General features: G+C 50.5%; 1 protein-coding gene across 1 annotated transcript in view; it reads left to right on the top strand.

Moving 5' to 3' along the window:
• Nucleotides 1–23773, top strand: part of Stk10 (serine/threonine kinase 10) — a 99751-nt gene that overhangs the window by 32659 nt on the left and 43319 nt on the right. Inside the window, 2 exon segments of the mRNA XM_038326235.2 lie at nt 11261–11309; nt 14208–14357. Of these exon segments, the coding sequence (XP_038182163.1) occupies nt 11261–11309; nt 14208–14357 (199 nt within the window).

Genomic DNA, 23773 nt, shown 5'->3' with positions numbered 1-23773 from the left:
GAAGCTGCACAGGACCAAACTAGACCGCCTGAATGCAGAAATCTCTGTGAGGAGGTTTCTGCATGTGGTGGCAAAAAGACAACTGGTGGAACCTGGAAACAACCTAGGTGCCCCTCAACTGAGGAATGGATAGAGACAATGTGGTACGTTTACACAATGGAGTACTACTCAGCGGTAAAAAACAATGACATCTTGAAATTTGCAGGCAAATGGACGGGACTAGAAAAAAATCATCCTGAGTGAGGTAACCCGGACCCAGAAAGACAAATGTAGTACGTACTCACTCATAAGTGGATATCAGACACAAAGCAAAGGATAACCAACCTACAGTCTACAAGTCCAGAGAAGCTAGAACCCTCATCCAGAAACAGACGGAAGCAGATGCAGAGAGCCACAGCTAACCACAGGGCCGATCTCCCAGAGTACAATTGAAAAGAGGGAGGAGCTATGAAGAAAAAAAGACATGCTCACAGCCAACGGGTATATAAAAATCTCGGCGTCATCAGTCATCTTGGAAAAGCATGTTAACCACAATAAAATAAGTATGATAAAGTGAAAAAAATGCGTAGTCGGCTGTGCCAGCTCTGATGAGGCACTGGGGTCTCTCGTCCTGCGTGCCCTGTCTGAAGGGTTCCAAGTCCTTGCCCTGAGTCCTTGGTAGCTATGCCTGCAAATAGTACTGTTCTTGGCTAACCTATGAAATGGTGACTAGCCAGTTGCTCAGCCAAACCAAATCCTCCCTGCAGAAAAGGGACTCCCTTGTTCCTCCCTAGAGAGCTTGAGTCCAGCCCTGACTTCATGTTTCCTGCACGGTGGCCAGGACTCCAGCTCTGGGGACTCTGAGCCTGAAGCCGGGATCCCTAACCTCTGGGAGAGTCCACCTAGGAGTGGGGTGAGGCATTCTTGAGCTTGAGTCACCCCAGTGCCATCTGAGTGATGCCTTGGGCCCGAGCAAGCACCTTTGAGTAAGGACATGGAGTGGGGGTGGCTATGGGCATCACAGAACTGCCACCTCCACCCCTGCAGGCATTCAAGAACCAGAGTTACTGCCTCTGACTCAGGCCTCATTCCAAGGCTGCCAGGACCAGGGAAAGCTGGATTCCTAACCCGAGCTTGCTGCAAGATGGTGGGTGGGACTGGCATGGAGGAACAAGGCTGGTCCTAGGAAGTCTAGTGGGTGTAGGCGCCCTACTCAATGGCCGCATTGTTTGGCGATGCTCGGAGGTGGGGAGGTTCTGCAGCTGATGACTAGGCTGGGTTTATGTTGACTCTTGCTTTTTTCTTTTTTGACTTCCTCCTTCAGGGTTTGGTTGTCTAACTATGAGCTTCTGTCTTCTGCACTGTGTCAGAGAGCCTGGAGACCCCCAACCCTTGACCTAGGGTCTAGCTACAGTCACTAGCCCTGCTTCTTCAGGGAGAAATGGGCCCAGTGAGGAAAAGGTAGCTTGTTCATGGCTGGTTGGAGGGTTCAGCTGTCCCGTATCTTAGAGTAATGTCAGCTTGAGTTTATTCCTGATTCTTCACTTATGTGCTGAGTGGCTTTGGTAGCCCCTTACCCTGCAAACCTTGGTATTCTTGTCTATACAGCATGGGTAAGAAGGACTGCTTGTGGCTTTGAATGTTTAATAAAATGCTTAGCACAGCCCCAGGGCATTGTTTCTGCCCTAATTTCTGGACGTCTTAAAGTCATCCAGCAAGCACTTGTTAATCGTATGCAGCTAGCCCTCGGTGCCTCTGGGTTCTGCATCGTCTGTACTGAACACAGAGAGAGACAGAGTTCCTAGTCAGTGTTGCCTGAATGGGACAAGAGAAGAGCCATTCACCCAGCATTTCCACTGAATTAGGTGCTGTCACTCTCTAGTCTTTAAAGCATGTAGGAGGATGTGTGGGTTCTGTGTAGACGCGACACCACCATTCAGTAAGGGACGTGAGCATCGGTAGATAGATTTCTACCCTTTGGGTTCTGGCCAGATTCCCACAGACTGTTGGACAATTGTACAAGGCCCAGGCCCTGCAAGTGGGTAACACCGCCCAGCTTTCACCAACAAAAATGCTTGTTCTGCGATACAGTGACTCTAATCACACGGAGACCTACACTGTTGATGCTGCAAAGGATCATTTTCTAGGTAGGGAAATAGAGGCTCCGGCAGAGAAAGGGTTAACGTAGCTTGTAGAATGCCAGTGGCCTCAGGAGTTTCACAGGTCTTGGTCAGCTGAGTTTCTTATGCCTTGCCAGTATACTGTAATGGCCTCAGGAAAGGCCAGGGTGGAGTATTGAAGCCCAGACCTGCAGGTCAGCAGGGTGGTGGTTTACCTCTGGACTTTATGTGACTCAGTTGTCTCTGGGGATAGTTAGGGCTGTGGCAGTACCTGGTGGGGCTGTCCGGGTGCTGTAAAAGTTAATGCCTAAGCCCTGGGGTGGCCAGGCCACTCTTATCTAAGCTGGGATATCCTGACCTCTTATCTCTTGAGTGAGCAGCCTCCTCAGTCCATGTGCCCAAGAAGGGCCCAAGAGTTAGAGCCAAGAGGCCAAGAGACCCATCTCTCACTGACCCAGGGCCCGAGACTCAAGCTTCCCGTGGCTTCCTCCTTGAGGCAGAGGAGGGGGATGGGCTCTCACTAGATCTCTCACAGACCCCACCTCACCCCCACCCTGGTTCTGGCTCTGCTGCTTACCTTGTGACCTGACTCTGAGATTCAGGCCCCCATATCTAAAATGGGAATAAAATATCACCTAATTCTGATCATAGCAGGTGTCACATGTACTGGGTCCCTGCTCCAGTGAGTGCCACCCCCTAGCTGAGATGCCAGCCTCTGCCAGAGAATCTGCTGAAGAGTGATTGTCCATGCAGAGCCTTGCTTAGGGGATGGCGTCAGAGAGAAGCACTCCAGCTGTGCTCGGTGTCGTGGAAGGGAAAACTGAGGTTCCCGAATTAGCCAGTCTGGAAGCTGGGATGGAGTGGTACTGTATGTGGGTGCCTGCACACTTGGCACTCACTATTGGCTGGCCAGCTGCTGGGGGTCAGCCTCGAGCAGGGAAGGGGAGTGTGGTGGAGGTGTGAGAACTTGCATTTCTGCGTCCCTCAGCCCTGAATAGTTCTGCTGCTTCACATACACAGCTCAGGGCAGCAGAGAGAGTGCTGTCTGGGAAGGCAGGGTGTCTTCTAGAGAGACCCCTGTGTGCTAGGGTGTTCTGCCAGTGGTTACATTGTCCAGGAATGTACGAGGCAGTGAGGTAGGGGTGGCCTCTCACTGCCCTCGCCCTGTTCTGTCATTGTTGTTGAAACGGTGGGTGGTGCAGGGCCAAAGTCCCATGAATTTTCATTCCATTCACAAATGGCCAGAGCAGTGGAGCCCAGAGGCCCCAGAGCCTGGCCTCCAGACAGCTGCTTAGCCTAACCAAGGGCAGTGTGGGCCATGGTGGTTTCCAGTTTCCTTGGCCTTCAGCCACACAAGGAAGCTGGTGACTCCAGGCTGCTGTCACATCCCCCAACAGGTGCCCTCAAGAAGTGGTCGCCAAGGAAACAGGGATCTCCTAGGTACTGAGGAAGGAGACCAGCTGTGTTGCCCTCCAGCAAGGGGGGCACGGACAGCAAAGGCCTTCCTGGCTAGAATTACCACCTGCATCCCTGTGTGGAGGCCCATCTTTGCTTGCTCATGTTTTACTTTCTTGGCATATGTGTGAGTGTGTGTTTGTATTTTTCTGTTCACATGCTTATGAAGGCCAGAGGTCAACTTCGGTCCTCTTCCTTTACCCCGCCCCCAATTCACACACCTTATTTTTTCAGACAATGTCTCACTCTCGCTTGAACCTGGAGCTCACTGATTCTTCTAGACTGACTTAGACAGCAAGCTCCATGGATCCTTCTGTCTCCATCTCCCCAGTGTTGGGATTATAGGCATTCGTCACTACACCCAGTTTTTTTATATGGGTTCTGGGGATCTGAACTTGTGACCTCATGTTTGTACCACATATACCTTACCAACTGAGCCATGTCTTCATACCTCCTTGGTTTTTTTCAAGAGTCTATTTGAGGAAGAGAAATCACCTCTTTTTCTTTTCTTTTCTTTCTTTGGAGCCTGTCCTGGAACTAGCTCTAGCTCTTGTAGACCAGGCTGGCCTCGAACTCACAGAGATCTGTCCACCTCTGCCGCCCGAGTGCTGGGATTAAAGGCCTGTGCCACCACTGCCGGGCTGAGAACCAACCTCTTAACACAATTTTAAGCACAGAATACATTGTAAATTGTTGCTACAGGGTGGCCAACGGGCTGCAGAGCCAGTCAGCTTGAGTAACTGGAGTTCAATGTCCATTTATCAGTGGGCCCCTGTCTGCAGCTGAGCAGCTGGCTCAGCTCTGGGATCTGTGTTTTTAGTCCTGGGCCCCTGGCATCAATGAGTCTGCAGTGTCTTCCTGCTGCTGGTTTCTCTCCCTCACGCTTGTCTTCCACCATAATGCAGACTTTTCCTTTCTTCTTTAGAAGCCAGCAGTTCTGGTGTATGAAACACTCCACATGTGTCACGCATCTGTCATGCACATAGAGCTTGCTTTCACACCTTGCCTTTTCTGGATGGCGCTTAAGGGAGCATGGAAGTATTCCCCGCTCTCTGGGACCCTGGTTTCAATCCTTTTAGATAAATGCCCAGATGTTGTATAGCTTCTTGAGAAACCCCAAGATGGCCTTCAGCTCAATCTTCCTGCCTCTGCCTCTTGAATTCTGGTTGCCACACGACTCCACTCCATGCTGTGTTCTGTAGCAGCCACACCACTTTATGTCCCCTCTGGAAGTGAACCAGGGCTCCCTTCATGTCCCTTCAACAGCACCTGATAGCATTGTCTCTGATAGCAGCAGTGTGACAGACAAACTTTCCTGGTGTTTAGGACATGTTTGCTTGTACACTTGTCTTCGGAGATGTGTCTGTTCCTGTCCTGGCCAGTCTTGGTTAGGCTGTTGGAGTTTCTTTTGCTGCTGGCTTCTAGGAACTCATTGTGTCGTCTGGAGATGAGCCTGTTAGGAAGCGGTGTGGTTGGCAGGTGTGTCCCTGGGCTGCAGGCCACCTTCTACCCTGTGTCCTCTGCTCCACAGAAGTGTCTGCATCAGACAGGCCCATCTGTTCTTTCGTGGTCACGGCACCTACATGTCTGATGTCATGTCTGTGAAGTCACTGTCAAGACTAGTGACATGAAGCTTCTCTGTGGCCTTCTCTCAGGCCCTTACCGTTTCTGCTTATATCCAACTTTTCATGCACTCTCTTTTACTGTTTGTGTAAAGTAAGAGTCTGGTTTCTTTCCCTGTGGGTGTCCAGTTTTCCAACCCCGTTTGTTGAGAAGACCATACAGCCCAACCGACTGTGGCTGGACCATATATATGAGGGATTATTTCTGGGCTATTTGTTTTGTTCATCCTTCTGTTTGTTTTGTGCCATTACCAGACTGTATCAATTTGTGCAGCACTGTATTATGTTTGAAAAGTGTAAGACTTCTAGATTCTCAACCTTCTAGCTGAGATGAAGTTCAGAAAATGTGAGGCTTCTAGTTGTGGTTTCCTTTTATTAAGGTTGTTTTGACTGCTGAGGGCTCCTTAAAATCCCTGTGAACCTGAGGCTCAGTTTTTCCATTTGTATAAAAGATTTGTTAGGATTTGGTAGAATTCCCTAGCCTTTGATGACAGCAGGTGGTGAGCCTATAGACGGCAGTGGGTGGTGAGCTTGTAGGCAGCAGTGGATGGTCTCTCTCTCTCTCTCTCTCTCTCTCTCTCTCTCTCTCTCTCTCTCTCACACACACACACACACACACACACACACACTGGCGTTTTCAAGAGTTTCTCTGTGTAATAGTCCTGGAACGGTCCTGGAACTAGCTCTTGTAGACCAGGCTGGCCTCGAACTCATAGAGATCCACCTGCCCCTGCCTTCCAAGTGCTAGGATTAAAGGTGTGTGCCACCACTGCCCGGCTGAGAACCAACCCTCTTATCAAAATTTTAATTGTAGACCTGCTGTCACGTTTTAACAAGGTCAGGTTACAATCAGTGAACCTGAATGCCTTTCCATGTCGGTTGTGTAAGCTTTCCTTTCTTTCACGAACATTCTGTGGTTTTCACATGACTTTTATACCCTGCAACTTTGACTTTTCAACTGTGAGGTTTTCTGTGCTGAGGCAGTGTTCCCCTCCACTGTGTTTCCACATTTGGCCTCCGGATAGGGTCATCTGTGACCTCCAGCACAGGGTCATCTGTGACCTCCAGCACAGGATCCTCTGTGGTCACAGGGTCACCTGTGACCTCCAGCACAGGGTCACCTGAGGTCCTCCAGCACAGGGTCATCTGTGACCTCCAGCGAGAGTCATCTGTGACCTCCAGCTCAGGGTCATCTGTGACCTCCAGCTCAGGGTCAGCTGTGACCTCCAGCCCAGGGTCAGCTGTGACCTCCAGCACAGGGTTGTCTGAGGTCCTCTAGCACAGGGTCATCTGTGACCTCCAGCACAGGGTCATCTGTGACCTCTAGCCCAGGGTCACTCAGGGTCAATATCTGTCATGAAGCTATGCTCTGGACCATGCATGTTGAATGTCTCTCAGAGCTGTTTGGTCTGACCAGAACTTTTGATGCATCATTGACTCAACCATATGTTATTTTCTCTGCATTCTGTTACAATTACTAATGTACTATATTAATCTATTAGTACATGAATAGATTATTGTTGAACCATTCTTGGATTTATAGAGTAAATCCTGCTTGGCTGAGGTCTAACCCACTTGTAATTGACTGATGATTTGCTGTATCTTGATTATTTTTGTATCAATATTCACCAAAGATATCGGTCTGTAGAAGTGTGTTTGTATATAACCTACAGTCTCTAGATAACTCATAAACCCCAATACCATGGAAGTGCTGAGTAAATGGTTGTTATGCTGTAATTGTTTAGGGGAAAATGTTTAAGAAAAATAACCATTACAGACATGTTTATTCCTCATATTTTCAACCTAAAGGTTGGTCGATTCCATGACTGCCAGGCAGTAGATTTGAGGGCAAACTTTGTCACTGTTGGGTTTTATTTTTGTTTTTGTTTTTCCTTGTTAAACCCCATGTAGCTGTGTGAAAGCTGCAGGAGTTGATAATCCATGCCCCTCCAGCCCTGTGCTGCTGAAAAGTCCAGGGGTAATCCCTGAATTTATAAAGGCCCAGACTCAAGCCAGAGCTGAGGAGGCTAATTGCACTCTGAGCTTCCCAGAGCCCAGGCAAAATACAGATAAAGGGGAAGCATAGGAGTCCTGAACTCTTTACTACAGAGGAGGAAGAAAGCCAGGCTGTCAGAGTGCACCGCTTTCCCAGGGATGACCTTAGCAGGATGAGTGTTGCGCAAGGGATGTCGGAGAAGAAGGCACAGGGCCCTCCTAGGCCTGGCCACTTCTCCTAGTGGCTTGTGATAACCCCGAGGGTGTCCTAATAGCTTGCTGTTCTGGGAAATCCTTTGTTTATGGGCTGCCGTGGTCCCCGAGGGACACTTGCTGATTGCTTTTAGTCAAGGTACCACAGAAGTGTTGCAGCAGTGTGGTGTGCCTGCTGAACCTTTCTTTCAGCCAGGGATTGCTTCGTGTTCCTGGGTAACGTGGGAGGCAGAGCTCAGTGCCGTGTGACAGATGAGGAAACCGAGACTTGGGGAGGTTCCCAGTATCACAGTCCCTTAAGTGGAATACCAGAAGCGACTGTTACCTTTTCTTTTTTGATGATCCCTGGCAGGGAAGGGGGTGTCTGGCCCTGGTACTGTGTACAGTGTGGCAGAACTGGGCCTGTTGTTTTCTAGGCAGCACCCCTTCCCTTCAATCCTTGCCATAGTTCTAGAAGCCGATAATTGCCTGTGTTACAGATGGGCAAGTGGCTTGAGAGGTGAGGAAACCCTGCAGAAGCTTCTGGGGCGTGGGGAGTCAGCCAGACTGCTGGCAGAGATTGCCCTGTTTTGCATTTTTCTGAGTAAGAAGAGGATGGTGTTGTGGTTTTGTTTCCTGTTACCGCTGTTAAAACGCCCTGACAAAAGCAACTTAGAGGAGAAAGGGTTTATTCCAGCGCATGATTCCAGGTTACACTTCATCCTCGTAGGGAAGTTAACGCAGCAGGAACTTGAAGCAGCTGCTGGTCAGGAGCAGAGAGAGAACGAGCACATGCATGCTTGTGTTCAGCTTGCTCTCTCTACTATTCTGCAGGTCAGGGACCAACCCATGGGATGGTGTTGCTCGCAGTGGTTAATGCAGTCAAGACAACCCTTCACAGACATGTCCACAGGCCACCTGATCCGGAAGTCTCTCACTGAGGCCCTCTTCCCATGTGATTTCCAATGTGATTGTATTGAGCAACAACTTGACATATATCACATGTAGCTTTCATGGAGTCTCAACAAACACATCTGGGCTTGGTGGTGCATGCCTTTAATCCCAGCATTTGGGAGGCAGAGGCAGGTGAATTTTTGTGAGTGCAAAGCCAGTCTGGTCTACAGAGCAAGTTCCAGGTCAGTCAGCGGTGTATAGGTGAGACCATGTCTGAAAACACACAGAATAAAACAGATCCCAAGCCCCATAGAGGAGTCACAATTGCAGCTTATATTGGCTGAGCCCCAACCAGGGGGTCAACTTGGTGTTCCTGAGAGGGGAGAGTGTGCCAGCCATCTGACCATCTCACCTACTGTCCCTGCATAGTGACAAGGATGTGCATCTTTCCCACCATTGCTCTATGGTTGATTTTCCCAGTGGTTGACAGAGTCCCTGGGTCTCTTGTGGAGGTGGGAATGATTATAGGCAGGGTGCTGTGCAATGTTGAAAAGTCTGCCTGCAATTTTCTGCTGCCTAGGAGATTGAGTGGATGGGTGAGTGGGTAGGTGGGTGACTGGGTTTTTTGTCCCGCCTGGTTCCCGCAATCATTAAGTCCCAAAGAAATCACACAGAGTTCTACATTAACTAAAAACTGATTGGCCCATTAGCTCAGGCTTCTTATTAACTCTTATAACATATTAGCCCATTATACCCACGTGACTCGGTACCTTTTTCAGCAAGGCAGTCACAGCTTGCTTCTTCTGTGGCGGTCTCACAACTGCAGAAAAAGCTTCCTTCTTCCCGGAATACTCCTGTTCTCATTGACCCGCCTCTACTTCCTGTCTGGTTGTCCCACCTCTACTTCCTGCCTGGCTACTGACCAATCAGCATTTATTTAAAATATAATTGACAAAATACAGACCATTCTCCCACACCAAATGGGTGGGTGATTGAGTGAGTGGGTGGGTGGCTGGGTAAGTAGGTAGATGGATGGGTGAGTGGGTAGGTGGGTGAGTGGGTGGGTGGGTAGGTGAGTGAGTGCATGGGTGGGTAAGAGAGTGAGTGAGTGAGTGGGTGGGTGGATGGGTGAATGGGTGGGTGGGTGAGTAAGTGGTAGTGGTTTTCCTTCTCTGGTATACCAGAGCTACAGCTGAATACTTCCCTGAGGCATTGTTGTCAGATTAGAGAGAGTCTTGGGGAAGCCGAGGTCAGTTTAATATTAATGGGCAGGCAAAGTGACCTAGCTGTCTCCGAGCCATATCCTTCTTCCTGTGGGCAGTGGTGTGCAGACAAGTGACCTCTCTCCATGGCAGCTTTCTCTTTGGCTTGTGGTGGGGTTGGCAGGGTCAGGACTGTCTAAAACCTGCTGCTCCTCTCATGTTGCTCACCCAGCTCACATCCCACTTGACTTTCCAGGACCGCTCAATCTTCATTGCAGTCCGGCCCTATTTGAACTTCTGTGGGTCCTGTCCTGGCTCATCACTCATCAGCCCAGTGGCTGTCCACAGTTGGGGGAAGAACCACAGCAGTCCTTTCTCATTCCATCCTCATCTTCACGTTACCTACAAGACTCTAGAACAGAGGTTCTCAACCTGTGGGTCACAACGCTTTAGAAGTCAAATGATCCTTTCACAGGGGTCACCTAAGACCATCAACCCACAGATGTTTACCGTGCAGTTCATAAGAGTAGCAAAAATACAGTTATGAAGTAGCAATGAAGATAGTTTTATGGTTGGGGTCACCACAGCATGAGGAACTGTATTAATGGGTCACAGCATTAGGAAGGTTAGGAGACACTGCTCTAGAAGGTCAGACTGGGACCCATCGTCCTCCTGAAGTACCTTCTCCATCTGTGTTGGGGAGCTTGTGGGGGCCCCCTGGGTTGATGAATGTGGCTTTCCTGTTTAGAGAGACCCAGCTTTCTTGGTGGCCCACGATCCTGTCTCTGCCCTTGCTGAGTCACGCCACAAAGACTGGAGCTGGAAGGTAGCCATAGGTGTCCACGATGGTGGTGTCTCCACTCAGGGAAGATGACAAAGGTCTGCTCAGAGTGCTTCAGGAAGAGCAAGGATGAGAGTGAGCCAGGAAGAGATCACTTTGCACTGCCCTTCAGTCCCCTGCACTAGCTGCTACTGGTTTTCCTCTGGCCTGCCATCCATTAGGTGTGCAGTTAGGTCTGTGTGCTTGATGACTGGCTGGCTGGCTGGGTGGATGGGAGGATTGGTAGATGGATAGATGGGTAGATGGATGGGTGAGTGGATGTGATGGATGGATGGATGGATGGATGGATGGATGGATGGATGGATGGATGGGTGAGTGGATGTATGGATGGATGGATGGATGAATGGATGGATGGATGGATGGGTGGTTGGGTGGGTGGGTGAGTGGATGGGATGGATGGATAGATGGATTGGTGATTGGATGGATGGATAACTGGGTGGACGGGTGGACAAATGTCCTGGGGGGTTAGAAAACCTGCTGTCCAGTCTAGGATCTGCCACCTGTCTTTACAGACTTTATGGAACACACTTCTTTCTGGGTCTCTGGCTGTACATCTGAGCTGGTCCCCCAGCCCCAAGCCCTGATATTCTGATGGCCTGTCAGCTAGGGCAGAGCTCTGACAGGTGGCTTTGGTGTAGGGTTCTGTGAGGCTGTGAGGACACTCTGGATTTGGTAAGGAGGTTCTCTGAGACTCTTGGCCTCCAGGCAGAGGAAGTAGGATGGCGTAGGAAACAGGGTTGACTCCAGGTAGCTGGAGGAACATGCGGGGCATTGGGCCTGGCCGCTGAAGCTTTGGGCTTTGTGGCAACTTGGTTTTTCTTTTCTGGAAAGATAAAGCACCGTAGCATCCTTTCTGGGTATCAGATGCTCCTGTGGGGGTGGGAACGGTAGGGAGGGAACTGGCAGATGGATTCGTCCCCGGCCGTGGCTTCTGACCCCTTCTCTGCTTGTTTCCTACAGATCATGATTGAGTTCTGCCCTGGGGGAGCTGTGGATGCCATCATGCTGGGTAGGTCTTTCTTTAGCCACTAGTAATGCAAGACCTGCCCTGAATCCTGTGTGTACCTCTGACCAGCTGTGACCAGTCCCCCCCTCCGCTCTAGCTCCCTGTTCCCAAAGGAGGATTAGCACTTCCTGTTCAAGACGCTGTGTGTTTTTATATTGACTGTTTACCCTTTTGACCTTCTTAACCATAAGACTGTATGACGCCACAGCTGGGAAGTAGTGGTGCATGCCTTTAATCCCTGTATTTGGTAGGAAGAGGCAAGATCTCTGTGAGTTAGAGGCCAGCCTGGTCTACAGAGGGAGTTCCAGGACAGCCAGGGCTGTTATACAGAGAAACCCTTTATTGGAAAACCAAAAACAAAACAAAAGGATGTATTATGTCTTCCACATGGCACTGAGTGGGTTACCCAAGTGTCTTAATCTGTTACTGGTGCTATCACAGAACACATGTAGCTGGATGAGTTATAAAGAACAGAAATTGCTGGGCAGTAGTGAAACACACCATTAATAACAGCACTCGAGAGGCAGAGGCAAGTGAATCTCTGTGAGTTCAAAGCCAGCCTGGTCTACAGAGTGAGTTCTAGGACAGCCAGGGCTACACAGAGAAACCCTGTCTTGAAAAACAAAGCAAGCAAGCAAACAAAAAAGAACAGATATTGCTTTGGCTCATGCTTCTGAGGCTGGGAAGTCCAAAAGCAAGGCACCAGTACCTGGCAGGCATCCCATATTGAAGGCAGAAGGAAGAGTGTAAGTGAGAGAAACAGACAAAGGGCATCGCTGAGAACAAGCCGACCCTCACAACAGGCCTAGCCCATTTTTTAGAGGACAGACAGCGATCTTCCAGTAGCCCTGCGCTGGGCTTTCGGGGACACATTCATTAAAGTGCCCAAGCGTTTTGTAAGGGCTCCGGAGGATCAGGTCTCAGTGTCCTTTGCAAAGCTAGTTGATATCAATGCTAATAAAGTATTTTGTATCTTAGTTTTTTTTCCTACTGCTCCAATAAAATACCTGAGGCTGGGTGCTTATAAAGAAGTGTTTTGGAAGCTGAAAGTTCACTATGGGTGGGGGCTTTCTAAGGGCCTTATGATGACTGGGGCCACAATGGGGAGAGAGCATGCAAAAGAGATATAGTAAGACAGAAAGTCAGCTTAAGGGGGAAGCTTTGCTTGTTTTATCTGTCTGTCTGTCTGTCTCTCTCTGTCTGTCTGTTTACCTGTTTGTTTGAGACAGGGTCTCACTATGTAGTCCTAGCTGACCTGGAACTCACTATGTAGACCAGGTTGGCTTTGAACTTACAGAGATTCTCCTGCCTCTGTCTCAGGAGTGCTGGGATTAAAGTATGTGCCACCATGGCCAGCCGCTTGCTCCTCTTATAACACCTGGGTCCTGCAAGTACTATCTGAGGCAAGACTTATTCCTTCTGGTGGTGGGGCTCCCTTTACCTAATTACCTTGACTTAGGCCCTGCCTCATAAAGGCTCTACCACCTGCACACTCCCACACCAGAAATCAGCACATGAGCCTTTGGGGGGACAATATCAAGCCTTACCCTTGATATTGAAACTGGAGCTTTTTGTGATCAGTCTCTGCATGCCCAAGATGCATCTCATTGATCTTTGGTTATAAATCTGAAAATAGGACCTCTTTTTATTTGTGTGTGTGTACATGTATGTGTTTTGTGTGTATGTGTGGACTGTGTGCTGACTTCTTAACTAATTCTGATGCTCCTGCTTTCACCTCCAAAGCTGGAATTACATCTGTGTGCCATCGCTCCAGCCCCTAGAGGGACACTTTTAAGTCCAACCCAATGGCATGCCTGGCTACCCAGACCCACCTATAGATTCCAGTTACATACAGCCACCAACAGAAAGGACACAATCCTGTTCTGTCAGGCCCCGCTGGTCTCCAGCCTCTGCCACCTTCCCTGACATATATCCTGACTCGATAGTCATGCTATACCTTGTCTTCGGCACAACCATTTAGTTCCTTTTCTAGAATGGTCTTCCTGTTCCCCACCTCCTCAGGTCTATTAATCCTTGAACCTCAGAGGTGAGCTCTGTCTCCAGACACTGTATGGTGGGAAGAGTCCCCAGCTAACTACTGGTGACTGACCTGGTGGCTCGGCCCCCTACTACATCTCCTGATGCTCCCACCCACTATGGCAGCCTCCAAGCCTTTGCCTCTTCTGGCTCCTTGGCCTGGGCTGCTTGCATGCCAAGGTCACACACTCCTGCCTCTGGGGCTCCCATTCACTCAGATGGGGTTGCTGTATATCCTGGCTGGTCTGTGCCCATCCCCACCCTGTCCTAAGCATCACTCTGCGCCTGCACCAAGCCCTGACCCCTGGGAAGCACCCACTCTGTGCTGTGGCTTGAACATGTGCTGCAAACTTAACGCTCCGATTCACCCACAAATAGAGTTTGGAGGCGGGCCTCTGGGAGGGAGTTAGGGTTGGATGAGGTTGGGAGGCAGCCCCCATGGGGGCATGAGTGGCACACTTGCTGTCTTGCCATGTGGCACAGCACAAGGACCTCATAAGTAATGTCATGCGGTTGGGACTCACAGCCTGCAAAGCCATGAGCCTCTTCTATATCAGTTGCCACAGCAAGATGAACCAAGGCACCCGAGCCCTGCCACGTATACTCTGCATCTCCGTGTGCTCTTCGTGAACCCGAATTCTGAAGCTTTGGGTCTCCAAAGTGTCCTTCAGCAAGTGACCTCTGATCCTTGGTGGCCACTTCTGTGCCTTAGGGAGAACAGCGGTGTTGGCCCCATGGAAGCGTTGTGGGGATAGGTGATGCTCCCCAGTGCTGGCCTGGTGTACAGTCAGGTGGCATCTGAGAAAGAGCCTGGTGCTGGCCTGGTGAGTGCCACTCAGTGACAAGACTGCTTCTCTCTCCCAGAGCTAGACCGAGGCCTCACCGAGCCCCAGATTCAGGTCGTCTGCCGCCAGATGCTGGAGGCGCTCAACTTTCTGCATGGCAAAAGGATCATCCACCGTGACCTGAAAGCCGGCAATGTGCTTATGACCCTCGAGGGGGACATCAGGCTGGGTAAGAAGGGTTTCTGGATGATGGCTTGAGGGGCAAGAGGTCTCTAACTGCAGGTCCTGGCTGGCGGGGTCACCTGGCCTTTGCAGCAGGAAGGGCCCTAGGCCTGGTACTGAGTATGGGCTCCTCACGCCCACAGGCACCCCTGCAACCTCCAGGGTCCCAACGGTTCTCCCCTGCATCCTCGGATCACAGGCTATTCTAGTGCTTTTTCAACCGGTGTCAGGGAACATTTGGCATCACAGAGACAAATGGGTGTGAAGGTGTTGCTTGAACCTTGTGAGCCGAGGCCAGGGATGCTGGCAAGCACCATGTGGTATATGCAATAGCCCATGATGCCAGAGCTTGGCCCTAGCTTCCAGTTTAACAAACTCAAATGGGAAGATCCTGCATCTAAACACTTTACCCACTGAGCCACCAGTTTCCCCTGAATATTTTCAGTACACTCTTGGTCCAATCCCCGGATGCACCCATGAGTGTGATGGAAGGTAAACTGAGTATCAAAATTGATGTTTGTTTTGTTTTTTGAGACAGGGTTTCTCTGTGTAGCCCTCACAGTCCTGGAACTCGCTCTGTAGACCAGGCTGACCTTGAACTTCTCAGAGATCCACCTGCCCCTGCCTCCCCAAGTGCTGGGGCCAAAGGTGTGCGCCACCACACCCAGCTTCTTCTTGAGTTTTTAGCCAAACACCACGTGTGCACCCTCTGCTCCCACTGTTTCCCATTGTCATTCCCCAGAGGTGTGGCTCCGAGCTCTTATCTCTCCTGCAGCACCATTAAGTAATGCCCCTGTAATTCTGCCATTTGATGGACAGCACACGCTTATCACACAGTCCACAGACACAGTATGCACAGCATGGGTCAGTGAGATAGCCTGGAAGCACCCCTGACCTCTTTATCTGGTCACGTCCACCACGTTGGTCCAAGGTGCCCATCGGAACTTGTACATGCATCCTAGTGGCCGCTGGACTCGGGGTGCAGGTGGAGAGTAGAGGGTGGTACCCCAGTTCTGGCTCAAGTGATAGCATCTAGCTCCACTGCCCAGTAATGTCTTATTCATTGCTCTATTCCCTACTCTCAATCTTGTCCTTCCAGCATAGAAATGTCAGCCTTTGTACTTCCTCTAGGGGCTGCCTCGGTGTGTTAGGGATATATAAGAAGCAGTACTGGGCTGGAAAGATGGCTCAGCGGTTAAGACCACTGACTGCTCTTCTAGAGGTCCTGAGTTCAGTTCCCAGCAACCACATGGTGACTCACAACCACTTGTAATGAGCGCTGGTCTCATCTTCTGGCCTGCCAGGACACCAGCAGAACACTATATACATAATAAATAAATACATATTTTTTAAAAAAGAAGCACCGCGAAGCCCCCATGAGAACTTCAGTGGTAATATGAGGGTGGGAGCAGAATGGGCATAGTCCGTCAGAAGTGTGCTCTGAAGTGTTTGGTAGAGGGCTCAGAGAGGGCAAGGGTCAGTCCTGGGACACATAGCTGACAAGAACAAAGCCAGGTCCACAGACTTAGAATTCTTTGGGGCCCCTCTCAGTCCCTCATATCTCTGTATAGCTCAGAGTGTCCTGGATAATTGCTTGGCTCTTCTTTCTCCCAGGGAAGGGTGTAGGAAATGACATCTGTACCTCGTGCCATGCACGAGAAGAATAGGGTTGCAAAATGGGGTAGCCAGACTCAGACGAACCTGGTTTGAATACTGGCTCTGCCACTTCTGTCATGCGGTCCGAAGATGAGTATTAGCCATTAAGAATCCAGCGTTTATTAGCAGTGTGGGCATAACAGTGGGTCCTCCTTGAAGGACTATGGTGACTGTAAGTTAAGTGACAGCACTGTCTATTGGGCAGGTGCTCGGCACCTGCTCCTACCTTGGGGTCGAGTATTTGCAGGAGTCTCGGGTTTCCTTCCCCTGAGCTTCTCTCTGTTGTCAAGTCCGGCATGGCTCCAGCTGCCCCATTCTCGACTCACAGTTGGATTGTGTCTGTGCAGAGAGAAAATCTGCAGGCGTAGGGTGTTGGGATATTGGCAGGGTGTGGCCTCTGGAACTAAAGGATCTGCATTGTCCCCAAAGAGGCAGGTCACCTTTTGAGCCTGGTTTCCTACAGTCATGCTACCTTATAGTCTGGGGGCCGGGGTGACAATGCCACATTCCACCCTGTCAGCCCTGCACGGCTGAGAGCACCAGCAAACGTGGCCTCTGTCCTGGTGACAGCCATGAGATGAGGGTCTCCACTCTCCAAGCCCCTGCATGCCTTCCCCAGGTGCTCCTTCGGGAAGACGAGGTGAATCCTACAGTTTCCAAGGTCTTTCAAGTGCCGGGCAAAAGTGTTAACTGTCCAACAGTCTAGATGCTCGACCCGCGCCTAGAGCAGTTGGAAGTTGATACTAGTCCTATCCATCATTGCCATTGCTCCTTCAACTGATTCAGAGAGGCTCTCTGCTGGAGCCCAGCTGGGAGCCAGTCACCTGCCTCTCATGCCCTTCTTTACCTCAACCCAGTACCCCGACTCCTGCTCCGGGAGATTGGGATCCTGGGTCTTCACCATCTAATATCCTCTCCCCACTTTTCCACAAGAAAAGCTCCTGAGGGGATGCCTAGAACCCCAGATAGCCCCAAATCTTCTGTAGGCTAGGTTTCTCCTACACACACACACACCCCTACAGCAAAGTTTCATTCATGAATTAGACTGGATATCATCAACAAGAAATGATACAACAGGTTACTGCAGGGCTATTGTAACAAAGGTTACATGAATGTAGTCTGTCCTAGTCAGGGTCACTATTGCTATGACGAAACATGACCGCAATTTGGGGAGAAAAGGGGTCATTTGCTTACACAGCACTGTTTATCACCGAGGGAAGTCAGGACAGGAACTCAGACAGAGTAGGATCCTGGAGGCAGGAGCTGATGCAGAGGTGGTAGACAGGGGCTGCTTACTGGCTTGTTCCTCGTGTCTTGTTCAGCCCGCTTTCTTAGAGCACCCGGGACCAACAATCCAGGGATGGCACCATCCACAATGGGCTGGGCTGTCCTCCATCTATCACTAATTCAGGAAATATGACCAGGCTGGCCTCGAACTCAAGAGATCCACCTGCCTCTGCCTCCCCAGTACTGAGATTAAAGGTGTGCACCCTGCCCAGTCCTACAGCTGGGTTTTATGAAGGCATTTTTTCAACTGAGAGTCTCTCCTTTCAGATAACTCTAGTTTGTGCCAAGTTGACATAAAACTAGTCAGCACATGATCATTCCCCCCCTCCCACGGTTGATGATGTTTCAGGCTGACCATAAGTAACAAGCTGAAATTACAGAAAGCTGAACTGTAGTCAGGGGACACAGTAGCTGCTGTGCTGTGGGCCAGGGTTGAAGACCTGGTAGCTCATTTCATCCTCAAAGGCCACTGACTGCATTTTACAAAGGGGGACTTTGTAGTCTAGAGAGGTTAATTCTCTCTTACCCAGTGTCACACAGCTAACAAGAGGGACGGCTAGGGTTCTAATCAGAGCATCTGGCTGCAGAGCTATTATGCAAGGCACTCCCCCTTATAAATCTTTGGGGGCATGTGGTAAATATACCTATCTCCCGTGTTGAAGTCAGACAGCCAGTGCTTGTCTGTTAGGACCAAATTGGGGGAAAGAGGCAGCTAGGAGTACATGGCTGGTTAGAGCTGCAGGCCTCCCTGACTTCTGCCTTTCTAGGGAACCCCAACCTTGGAAGATTCTGGTGAGATCTAGTTCCACATTTCCCACCATCACCAACCATTGGAGGTTGTGGTGTCTGTGATGCTAGCGAAGGGCTTTGATTGGCTCAGCTTCCAGTTAATCTCTGGCATGGGGGGAGGGGTCAGGGGGACACTAAGGAAGCCCTTCTTCCATTCAGTGTTAGTATCGTGGGTGGAAAGAGGATTTGGCCAGAGAAACAAGCAATCTCAGCCTGTGGGAATCGTGAGGGCACAAAGCAGGAAGCAAGAAGACCGTGTTTGCAGTTGAGGATGGGGTGATACTGTACGGAGGAGAGAGGCAGAGAAGGCAACAGTAAGGAGCTGAAGATAATGGGGAGCCTGTGACCAAACAGGCTTCGTTAAGAAGTCACATGAGTTGCCCTCAGACCTACAGAAAATAAAGCAGGAGACTTGTCACAGTAGAGTAGCCCTTCCAGTTTCATGATGGGGATAATAAAGGCGTCATTAGCAGATTGAGGCCCAGAGGAGTGACGCAGTGTGCCTGTGATCGGTCACGTTAGCATCTTGTCACCTCCCTGCCTGGTACTGTTGCTCCCATGACACCCCCAGGAGGGCAAACCATCCTGTAATTGGGAGACAACTCCTGCCCATGAACCTAGCCAGGCCATTGGCTGCTGCCACCCTTAATCCACAGGAAGGAGGCCCTTGGGAGCCCTGGGCAGGGCAGTCTTTTTCTCTCCCCTGGTTCAGCAGGTCATGGCCTTGTTTCTCTAGGCTTGCTTCCCTGTCAGCCCCGTGAAAGGCCTGGCTACTGTCATGTGGTGTTTTGGATGGGACAGTTTTCACCATGCTGTGTGGGCTCCAGGTGACTGTGTGGAAGTTGTAATGGTGCCACCCGCACTGGGCACCGAATCCTCTCCACACTTTCTGGTTTCTCATGGGAAACCGTTGTGTCTTGTACCTATGTTGATCACCTGGGGTCAAATGTATCTTCAGGCATTTCAGCTTAACTGTTTTCGTGAAATGTTTTAATCCTCAAGAGAAGGATTAAGAGAAGTACATGTATAAAAAGTATACTTCAAGTGTTTGGGAGTAGTGGAACTTGCCTTTAATCCCAACACTCAGGAGGTAGAGTAGAGGCAGGCAGTGTTAGAGCTAGCCTGGTCTACACAGCAAGTAACAGGCCAGCCAGGGCGACTTAGTGAGGGCTTAAGGAAGGAGATAGGGGTGGAGCCATGGGGAGGGGAGCGGTCATGAGCCTCAAGGTAGTCATCTTCACACCACTGGTGGTGAGGAGTCAGAAATGACCTGTGTGTGAGTTCAGGAGAAACTAATGTCTGTGAGTCTTTGTTCAGTTGTGTGTGTGTGTGTGTGTGTGCGTGCGTGCGTGCGTGCGTGTGTGCGTGTGCGTGTGTGTGTGTGTGTGGTGCTGGGGCTCAAGCCCGGGGCATGCTAGGTAGAGGGAAGCACTTTTACTTAGCTGTATCCCTTGCCCTAGACTTTTTAAATTTTTTTTTTTAGCTAAAACACAAGAAATATACACACTTATGGAATGCAGGATGACGTGGTCAGACAGCAGTTGCCATGACCATCACCTCAGCTGCTCAGTGTTTCTTAGGAAAACATTTTAAATTGATCTGATTTTGTGACAGTCAATAGTCCCTGCCTTAGAGCTTTAGTGGCTCCACCATGTACCCACCCTCACCCCTCCTTCCTCTTGGCTCTCCCCACCACCCTACTCACCCCTTCTCTCCCAGTTCCCCACCACCCTACTCACCCCTCCTCCCTCCTGTCTCCACTTACCCCACCTTACTCACCCTTCCTCCCTCCTGGCTCCCCCACCCTACTCACCCCTCCTCTCTCCCAGCTCCCCATCCCACCCTACTCACCCCTCCTCTCTCTGGCTCCCTACACACACCTTATTCACCCCTCCTCCCTCCCAGCCCCCCTCACTTCACCTACTCACCTCTCCTCCCTCCTGGCTCCCCCACCCTACTCACCCCTCCACTCTCCCAGCTCCCCATCCCACCCTACTCATCCCTCCTCCCTTCTGGCTTCCCCCATCCCACCCTACTCACCCCTCCTCTTTCCTGGCCCCCCCCTCACCCCACTCTACTCGCCCCTCCTCCCTTCTGGTTTCCCCCCACCACACCCTACTCACCCCTCCTCCCTCGTGGCTCCCCCCACCACACCTTACTTCTGGGAGAACCTCATAGAAGTGGGACCGTGCAGATTTTGTCTTTCTGTGCTTGACAGGAAGTTCTTGTCTGCTCTTTAGAGGCAAACAGTGTCGCCTATTCGCCACATCCTCAAGCGTCGCTCACAGGCACCATTATTTCATACACATGCAAACCAGGTCACCTGTGCTAGCTCTAGGCTGGATAGTCAATGTGTCATACCGTGGTTCCAGCCAGTCACCCCAGGAGGAGCATGCCAGCTCCTGACTCCTGGGGAGTTGCTGGGCTGTGAGGTCCCATTTAGCTCACACATGCCTCAGCTCCCCCCTCCAGCTCCCACCATGTACACCCTGCAGCAGAGCGCAAAGTCCTTCACCACATCCTGTGTTTTACATAAGAGAACCCCCGCATAGCATGCTAGATATGTTTCTGTTTTCTAAACCGCGAAAGCAGTGAGCTCCATTAAAGTTGTTTTAAAGAATAAAATTGTGTAAAGAGAAAGACTAACTAGATTAAGAACCTCTGTGCTCTGCCCCCACCCAAACTCCAGTAGTGAGTTCAGGTTTGTCAGTCTTCTGAGAGATGCTTCGAGAAACAGGTATCTGTCTGTACTCCAGATATGTTTGTAAACATCTGTAGCCAGAACCAGGATTACCGCCCAAAGCAAGAGTGGGGCCTCTGAGATGGCTTGCTGGCACAAGCGTCTGCTGCCTACCCCGGTGATCTGAGTTCTCTTCCCGGGACCTACATGGTGGAAGGAGAGAACTGTCTCCTGCACATTTGTCTTCTCGTCTCCGCATGCACACCATGACAATTACCCTCCCCTCACATCCTAAGATAAAAAAATTTGGCCGGTTGTGGTGGCGCATGCTGGTAGGATTTGCTGAAGGAGGCAGAGGTAGGAGGATCATGAGTTCAAGGCCAGCCTGGGCTACACAGTTTTTTCTACTGTATGACTAGGAAAAACATACCATGTAGAGGGTTCTGAACCCCCTGCGCTGTCAGGCACTCACTGTGGGTCTTGGATTGTATGTATGTATGTATGTATGTATGCATGCATGCATGTATGTGACCCTGCATGCCTGGTGACTCCAGAGTGAGAGGAGGACCCCCTGAAACTGGAGTTACAGTTTTTTTAAAACTTTTTTTTAAAAAAAAAAAAAAGAAAAAAAAATTGGGGGCAGGAGGGATAGCTCAGTAGTTAAGGATACTTACTACTCTTGCAGGAGACCTGGGTTCAGTTCCCAACACCCACCTGGTTTCTCACAAGCACCTGTAACTCCAGTTTCAGGGGGTCCTCCTCTCACTCTGGAGTCACCAGGCATGCAGGGTTACATACATGCAGGCAAACATTCATACATAAAAAATAAAATAAAAAAGCCAAACATCCAGTATCCCTGGTTATCCATGGGGAGACAATCCAAGACCCACAGTGAGTGCCTGACAACGCAGGGGGTTCAGGACCCTCTACATGGTATGTTTTTCCTAGTCATACATGGTGACAATGTTTAGTTTATAAATTAGGCACATAAGAAATTAAGAACAATATTTAGTGGTAAAATAGAACTATAATTATGTAATGTAATAAATGTTATTTAAGATTTGTGACTTACTGGACAGTGGAGGCACATGCCTTTAATCTCAGCACTCGAGAGGCAGAGACAGGCGGATCTTTGTGAGTTTGAGACCAGCCTGGTCTATAAGAGCTAGTTCCAGGACAGCCAGGGCTGTTGTACAGAGAAACCCTGTCTTGAACCCCCTCCCCCAAAAACTTATGATTTATTTCTAGAATGTCCCATATAGTAGTTCTAGACTGGTATTGACAGCATATAACTAAATTCTGTGTGTGTGTGTGTTGGGAGGGTTCATAAGCAAAGACTTTCCAGCAAAGTTTGTGAGCTCCCTTAGATGTCATTGTGCTCAGTTATCTGTGACTGTGCTCCCCTGACTGTGACTGTGCTCCCCTGGCTATGGCTATGCTCCCTTAGCTGTGACTGTTCTCCTGGCTGTGACTGTGCTCTCCTGGTTGTGACTATGCTCCCCTGGCTGTGACTGTGCTCCCCTGGCTGTGTCTATGCTCCCCTGGCTGTGACTGTGCTCCCCTGACTGTGTCTGTGCTCCCCTGGCTGTGTCTGTGCTCCCCTGGCTGTGACTGTGCTCCCCTGACTGTGTCTGTGCTCCCCTGGCTGTGTCTGTGCTCCCCTGGCTGTGACTGTGCTCCCCTGGCTGTGACTGTGCTCCCCTGGCTGTGTCTGTGCTGCCCTGGCTGCGACTGTGCTCCCCTGACCATGTCTATGCTCCCCTGGCCGTGACTGTGCTCCCCTGGCTGTGACTATGATCATGTTCCATGTTCCCTCAGTAAACCTCTTGGCTTTCTTGCTCCAGATGTGTGGTCAGGGCAAAGAGTCCCTAAGTTACAGTCTATCAGGGAGTCTGTGACCCTGCTGACTTGTTTCTAACATACTCAGAAATGCAGAGAGAACCATGCTGTTGTGAGAAGAGTGAGTCAAAACCCAAGATGTCCCCCACCCCCTCAGGGGATTCCCTCATGAACTCCAATCAGGGAGCATAGGTCATTTGCCCATCAGTGTCCAGTCCAGGAGAAGCCTGAGGTGCTGGGCTCCAGGAGCAGCCACCTCTCCCCTTCATCCCCACCTCCACCCCCACACTAGGCCCCTTCTGTGAAGAGGAATAAGTAACAACTACCCTAAATTGACTTGGTGCCTGCTTCCGGGAGGGCCCTGGGCCAGCTTGTCATTGTGGAAGTGGATGGTTTCCCATTTCCCCTTCTCTCTTGAAGAAGGTGTGGCAAGGCCCAGGGGGGTGGGAGTCGAACGGCCAGTTTCTGGAATCTTCACCCCAAGAAATGTTTGTGGGGAAACAGTACCCAGGCTGACCTAGCAGGAAGGAAAGCCCAGTCCCCATTCTTACTGGGAACCTTTGAGGGACCCCTCTCCAAGCTAAGCAGCCCCATCATGCCCTGGGAGGAGACAACCTACAAGCCCCTACATACACACACACACACACACACACGGGGGGGGGGGGAGAGGGAGAGAGAGAGAGAGAGAGAGAGAGAGAGAGAGAGCGAGAGAGAGAGCAGTGCAATCCAGTCTGCATTGCCCAGGCAGAGAGCTGCTTCATGGCCACTCCCAGGAGAGGCTTGTTCATCTCGGCCTTTTGAGGCCTCAGGTTCTCAGGGTGGGTCTTTCCTTGGGCTCCTGTATGAAGCAGTCATGATGACCTAGGGTGGGAACAGAGTCATTTTGCAGATGTGTCGATTTAATCCTCGGGTCAGCCCCCAGATGAGCTCTAAAGAATCAAGGGTCAGAATCCCTGTGTCACGTTGGGGACGACACATTATCCTGTCCCTTGTGACCCTCCACCTAGCTCTTCCACTCCCCAGCCCCAACGAGCTCCTGCTCGTTTCCAATGCCTGGAAAAAAGTGTTAAGAGGACAGACGGCTCCGTACCACTTCCTCTCTATAGCCCGGAGAGTCCCTTACACCGTTAGGGACCTTGACTCAGGACAAACTGGGGTTCGTGGCTTCAGTG

This window comes from Arvicola amphibius, chromosome 4 (genome assembly GCF_903992535.2).
Source record: "Arvicola amphibius chromosome 4, mArvAmp1.2, whole genome shotgun sequence".
Lineage (NCBI taxonomy): Eukaryota > Metazoa > Chordata > Mammalia > Rodentia > Cricetidae > Arvicola > Arvicola amphibius.
The sequence above is the reverse complement of the archived record's forward strand: the minus strand, read 5'-3'. Positions and strand labels throughout refer to the sequence as shown.